Below are 6,922 nucleotides of genomic sequence, written 5' to 3'. Positions count from 1 at the left end.
TTCCGAGGCTATAAATCTTTACGGGAGCAGAACGCCTCATCTTTCTCCCACAGAGCAGCTGGTAGTTTCGAACTGTTGGCCTTAAGGTTCGCAGCCCGATTCGTAACCACTACGCTACCAGAGCGATATATATATATTAAGCATTGGACAGCGAGGTTGCATTGAACTGCAAGGTTCGCAGTTCAAAGTCACCAGCCACTCCTCAGAAAACCTATACAGGGTCGCTATGAGTCAGAACTGACTCTATGGCACTTAACAACAAGTGCTTATATAGAGGCAGTCCTCACTTTGCATGGTACCATGTTGCCTGAACCTCCCTCATATTTGAACAACATTTTTGCTTTGCCTGGTTCTTCCTGCAGAGTGAGGATTGCTTGTATTTACAAGTTTATAAATGCAATGTCTTACTTAAATAGTGTTTTTTTGTGTTTTTTTTTCTGTCTTTAGGCTATTAGACCAGCTTCCAAGAGCCAATGTTGTTCTCCTAAGGTATCTTTTTGGAGTATTGCATAACATTGAGCAACACTCTTCATCCAATCAGATGACTGCATTTAATTTAGCAGTGTGTATCGCGCCAAGCATTCTTTGGCCTCCTACTTCCTCCAGCCCAGAACTAGAAAATGAATTTACAAAAAAGGTAATGAAGTTTTCATTTTTATGCCCTGACTGGGGGACTGAGCTCCCATTTGGAACCTGAAATTCAGGGTGTTCTGGAAGATGTTTTCTTAAGAACTTTAATTATATCTCCAAATAAATTTGAGTTTACTGACTATGGAGTGTTTTATCCTATCCTGGTAGACTGTGGGAAGATGATTTGTTAAGTAGAAAAGTTTCAACAACTGGATTACTACCCTTCTCTCACTAAACATTACTTAAACCACAGAATGATAAGAAAGCAGTTGCTATGACTTAATTTTTATTTATTTTTTTTTTTTTTTAAGGCAAGAGCTTATAGAGTAGACAAGACAGGTCCGATTCTCAGCCCTTTGACTTGCCAGATGTACATTTGGGGCCAAAGTTAATTACATTGATCCAGAGTTTCCTCATCTGCAAAAATGGGAGTTGTGTTAATCCTTACTTTATCCAAGAGGCTTGAGGATATTAATTCCCTTTGCATCCAGTACCCCACCTGCCCTGCCAATTACAGCACCTGCAGAGAATCCCTCAGCTACCATCCTCACCTCTACCATTGGAGCAGGGAAATGATTGAAAGGTTCCTATATGTCTCAGTGGAGGCACAAGTTATCCCAGTGAAATCTTACCTCTTCCCAAACCACTTCCAGTTAGAAGCTAGAGGGAAGGCAATACATGGGGCTTTAGACAGACAAAAGATAAGTTTTCTCTCCAGCTGCCTCTCCTTCACAGCAGACCCACAGAGGACACTTTTCCAATTATGGCAGCCTGCTTTACATCATAAAATGTATACATTTGTGTCTAATTGATGCTTTGTAGTTGAAAGGAATAATCTTCACCCTATGGATATTACTTGAAATAAGCTAATCTTAAAGATGGAGCCATTGGTATAAAAATGTTAGCATTAGGCAAAGGCCACAAATAATAACTTTTGTTCGCAGATTATAATTTATGTAACTTCTGTGCCCAAACTGCTCTTGAAAGTACCATTTTTAGGGGAAACTGCTTTTTATACATTTATATCACATCTAAAAGTTCTCTGATTTCTTTTATATCTTTTGTTAGAGTCAAGATTCATGTGTGAAGGATTATTTATAAACATGTTATATGAAAAGAATCACTTCATTTTTGTCTCTTTTTTTGGTATAGGTTTCTCTGCTTATACAATTTCTGATTGAAAATTGCTGTAGGATATTTGGAGAAGAAATCACTTCCCTCTTGGGAGAGATTTCAGTGAGATGTGATAATAGAGAGAATGCCTCAGGTACTGTAAATAATATGATTGGCTCTCATGAGACATAGACCACATATCTATGTGGGGGTGGGGGGTGGGGGGTGATGCTCACGTGGTGACTATTGTGGTGAGGGCAGCACCTAAGCTGGATCCATGGGACGCAGACCTCTGCTCCTTCCTCAGGAGGTCTGCTAATAGGTCCTGGCATGTGGTTAGGATTAAGAAATTGATAAAATGAAGTGATATGCTTCAAGACTTTGTAAATAGCAATATGCTGTATTATGTTACAGTGTACACCTTTTTAAAATAAAACTTAACCTAATTCGAGGGAGCTTCAAAAACTTGTGGAAGGGCGATTTGGAAGGTGACCTCATGGGTCTCAGGGACCCAAAAACTAAGTTGTTCTTCACGCCCCAGAGGCTGTGCCCAGTGGCTTTGCTTCCATCACCATGCCACAAAATAAATATATTGAGTTACACTGTAAACGCTATGGATATTGTTTGGATTATCATAAGAAAAACAGAAAGATGTAAAGTGGAGAGTCTCATGAACATTCGAAGAAGGCCAAAGAGATGATTGATCTGAAGGCTAAGCTCTACCATAAACAGCACGATGCTGAGAAAATACAAATGGAAAAGACTATCAAGATGCATGAAAAGAGAAACACCAAATAGAAGAAGGATGAGAAGACTCCACAAGGTGCAGTACCTGCCTATCTGCTAGACAGAGATGGGCAGTCCAGAGCTAAAGTACTTTCCAATATAATTAAACAAAAAGAAAAGGAGAAAGTGGGGAAATGGGAAGTCCCTCTGCCCAAAGTCCTGCCCAGGGAGAAACAAAAGTATTAAAAGTTATTCGGATAGGAAAGAAAAAACAGAAAGCATGGAAAAGGATGGTTACCAAAGTTTGCTTTGTTGGAGATGGCTTTACACGAAAACCACCTAAATATGAAAGATTCATCAGACCAATGGGCTTAACTTTCAAGAAGATTTATGTAACACATCCTGAACTTAAAGCCACCTTTTGCTTACCAATACTTGGTGTGAAGAAGACTCACTCATCCCCACTCTATACACCTCTGGGTGTGATCACCAAAGGGAATGTCACTGAAGTCAACGTGAGCAAGTTGGGCTTGGTGACACAAGGAAGCAAGGTTATCTGAGAGAAATATGCTCAAGGTACCAACAATCCTGAAAATGATGGATGCATAAATGCAGTCTTACTGATTTGACAGCAGTTTCCTTTAAGTCATTCCTTATTGGTGAAGACTACAACCAGGAAAATCACCATCGCCTATGTTTCTGAGTACTGCTGAATAGTCTTACCCATTTTCAGTCATCAAGAACTATGTATGATGTTATTTTGACAACATAAAATTGTCCAGTTCAAAAAAAACCAAACAACTTGTGGAGGTGCTCCATCTTGCCTTGAATGTTTTGAAGCCCCTTTATATAGAGACTAGACTTGCTGTGGTAGAAACTGGACTGGAAGGCAGGCCAGGAGCCCTGCCTTTGTTGTGGTTGTTGCTTTCTCTCCTTCCCTGTAGTGGTCCCTGAGACACGTCCCTGAGAGTTCAAGCACACTATGGAATAGCTTGAAAAGTACTAGCGTCATAGGAGGGGTGGGCGATTCGAAGACGTACATCACTCGGGACTATGAAGCCATGCACTACCAGTTACTAGTCTTACTAGTTATCTTTGGCCACTTATTCTATCTCACTGAGTCTTCATCATCACTGTATCTTCAGCCATAAAGTGTGCTAAAAGTATAACAGTATTGTCTAACTTTTATGGTTATTGTAAAGATCGAGTAAGACCATAAATTTTAAAATATTTTGTAAACAAGAATTTGCTATGATTAGTAAAAGGTTTCCCCTTTATATATGTTGTTGTTTCTAAATGGCATTGTGTTGGTTCCAGCTCATATTGACCCTATATAGAGTTTCTGAGTAGCAGCTGGTGAGTTTGAACTGCCAACCTGCAAAAAGTTCATGGTAAAATTCCATTACCTCTTAGTTCCATTGTTCCATGAATGTTTTGAAGTCCCTCATATATGGCAACCATTGATCCATGTTGGAAGAGAGAGTCTTCTTTGGAGATGGGAGTTGTCTCAGTTAGTTACCCGTGCTGCTATGACAAATACCACAAATGGGTGGCTTCAACAAATTTCTCACAGATTAGGAGGTTAGCCATCCAAATTCAGGGTGCCAGCTCTGAAGGAAGGTTCTTGTCTCTTCTGAGCTTTTGCTCTTGAGCAATTGTCATGCAGCTGGGCATCTTCCTTCCCATTCCTTCTTCTCTCCCTTGCTTATATAATCATCTTGGTATCTCAAAAGAGATTGAAGAGATGGACTCAAGATACACCTTATAATAAGGCTGCCTTTTGATCATAATAAAGACAACCCATTCCCAAATGGTAGTATAAACAGAAGCATGCTGATTTTGTTGTTAAGTGCTATTGATTCACTTCTGACGCATAGTGACCCTGTATAGTGTTTCTGAGGGGGGCGACGGGTGGGTTTGAACTGCCAACCTTGTGGTTAGCAGTCCATTCTTTAACACCACACCAGGACCCCAACCGTGGGTATAAAAACTAGGATTTACAAAACAACTCAATCCATAACATTCTACCCTTTGGCCCCTCAAAACTAATGTCCTTCCCACACGCAAAGCACATTCACCCCATCATATCATCCCAAAGTCTTAAATCAACTCCAAGTCTAAAATCTCATCTTGTAAATCATATAAATCAAATACGGGTGTCACTGCATGTATTTTAGGAGCACAGAGACTGTAAGATAAACTCTGGACTACTAACCACAAGGTTGGCAATTTGAGTCCACCTGATGCTTCTGGGGAGAAAGATGAATCTTTCTGTTCCCTAAAAGATACATAGCCTTGGAAATCCTGTACAGAGTTACTATGAGTCAGATCTGACCTGATGGCACTTACAAACAACATCAGCAGGCATATTTTATCCTTGGGCAAAATTCCTCTTAACATGTGAACTGTGAAACCTCAATTATGAGTTACCTGCTTCCAGAGTACAATGGTGGAACAGGACAAAGTAGGCAATTCCATTCCATATGGAAGAAATTGGAGAGAAAGAAGGGATAACCGGCATCAAGCAAGCCTAAAACTCAGCAAAACAAATTGCATTCACTCTTAAGGCTTGGAAAGAATCCTGTGTTCTCTTAAATCATCTGGACAGTTGTCCCACACTCCAGGTTCTGGGTGTTAGCCATGTCCTTTGAATTGTGGGTAGAAGCTCTTCAGCTCTGGACTTCTGGTTTGCCTTCTAGACCCTCTGAGGTGACAGTTCTGCTCTCACAGAGTTAGATGGTCCTTTTCTAAACCCACTCCTCAGCTGTGACAGGCCTGTTCTGCTGCCCCTTAACACTGCAGCTCCACCCCTACAGGTTTGGGTGGCAGCTCTATCTCCCTGGCTCCTTTACAGTAGCCCCACATTCCAGAACAGAATTTACAAAGAACCTTAGGAGACTCCTCTCTTTGAAACTGAGAAGGCCCTGCTTCCCATGCTCCTCCCAACAGTTCTGCCGGTCTCTGAGTTGCCCCAGGGATGGCCCTTCTCTTTATTGGAGGACAATAGATGTAATTCTTCTGGCCTAGTTCCTACCTGTAGAATCTCAAGAGGCAAGCAGTGTGCTCCCCTTTCTTTATTTTTCTGTCCTCTTTGCTTTTAACTAATGGGTTTTCCACCATGGTAGTTGGTTAGATCCATTAGACACAAGTTTAATTTCTTTATCAGATTTTTTTTTTTTTTTTTGTAGACTTGGTGAAAATTCTAGGACACGTGTCCTTAGTTTTCTACAATAGATTTTCCAAATCTTTAAAGTTTTGTTTTGTTTTTGTTTGTTTTTGCCCATTTCATTTTTAACTCCTTCTCTTTCCTCTCTCAATTTACTACAAGCAACAAGAATAAACCAGATGGCCCCTTTAAGATCTTGTACAGAATCTCCTCAAATATCCAAGTTCATCACTTAAAAGTTCTACCTTCCACCAAACATTTGAACATAATTCAGACACGCTTTTGTGACTGCCTGAAAAGTATCACCCTTCCTCCACTGTTGAGTCAACCTGTTCATCGTTTTCTTTTGAAACCTCACCAGAAGCACATTTGATGTCCACAGTTCTAGCAGCATTCTGTTGCAGGTGCCAACTGTACAAAGGGGCTTCAAACAGAGAAAAAGGAATTGAAAGATAATGGGATTTTTCCATGAACTTTTTACTCCCTCATATTCTCTAAGCCGAAAAATGCATTTTCTGTAGCACTGCTCACCTCCTTCTGAGCCCTCACCAGAATTGTCTTTGACAACCATGATTCTACTCACTGTCTCTTTAAGGCAATCTAGGCTTTTACTATCAAGCCACCTTTAAAACTCTTTCAGCCTTTACCCATCACTCAATTCTAAAACCAGCTTCACAAAATAGGTGCTTGTTAGAGCAATATGATAGTTAAGGTTCTTGGTTTGACCAGGATTCTTAGTGGTTTGCCAAGTAAGATGTAGTTATCACCTCCATAATGAGATTTAATGTGATGCAGACTCCCCCGTGATGTGATCAGCTCTGAGCTATTGTAATTCTCCTTTGTGTTGTAAATCCTCACTTATATGATCATAATAAGGTCAGATGTAATCTGAAGGATTGGGTTGTATTTTAAAGTCAATCTCATTTGAGATATAAAAGGAGAGAGAAGTGACCAGAGTTCAGAGGAACCTACTAACCACCAAGACAGAAGAGCCGAGAGTGGAGTATGTCTTCTGGACTGAGGTCCCTGTACTATAAAGATCCTAGATCCAGGGGAAGACTGATGCCAAGATGGATTGTGATCACCAAGGAATGCAGGGCCTGTAGATGTTGACAGAAGACAAGGACCTTTCCCCAGAGCTGACGAAGAGAAAGACTTCCCCTAGACCTTGCACTCTGAATTTGAATTTCTAGCCTCTGGTAGCGTAGTGGTTACGAATCGGGCTGCGAACCTTAAGGTCAGCGGTTCGAAACTACCAGCTGCTCCTCAGAAACCCTATACAGGGTT

At 40.7% G+C, this 6,922-nt stretch overlaps 1 protein-coding gene across 1 annotated transcript in view; it reads left to right on the top strand.

The window, feature by feature from the left end:
• ARHGAP20 (Rho GTPase activating protein 20) overlaps positions 1–6,922 on the top strand; it is a 145,478-nt gene that overhangs the window by 135,682 nt on the left and 2,874 nt on the right. The window contains exons 13-14 of the mRNA XM_006833810.1: positions 448–637; positions 1,783–1,897. Of these exons, the coding sequence (XP_006833873.1) occupies positions 448–637; positions 1,783–1,897 (305 nt within the window). The remainder of the gene's footprint in view (positions 1–447; positions 638–1,782; positions 1,898–6,922) is intronic.

The sequence above is a fragment of the Chrysochloris asiatica genome, unplaced genomic scaffold (genome assembly GCF_000296735.1).
Source record: "Chrysochloris asiatica unplaced genomic scaffold, ChrAsi1.0 scaffold00008, whole genome shotgun sequence".
In the NCBI taxonomy this organism is placed as follows: Eukaryota; Metazoa; Chordata; class Mammalia; order Afrosoricida; family Chrysochloridae; genus Chrysochloris; species Chrysochloris asiatica.
This window is presented reverse-complemented; position numbering and strand designations above follow the sequence as displayed.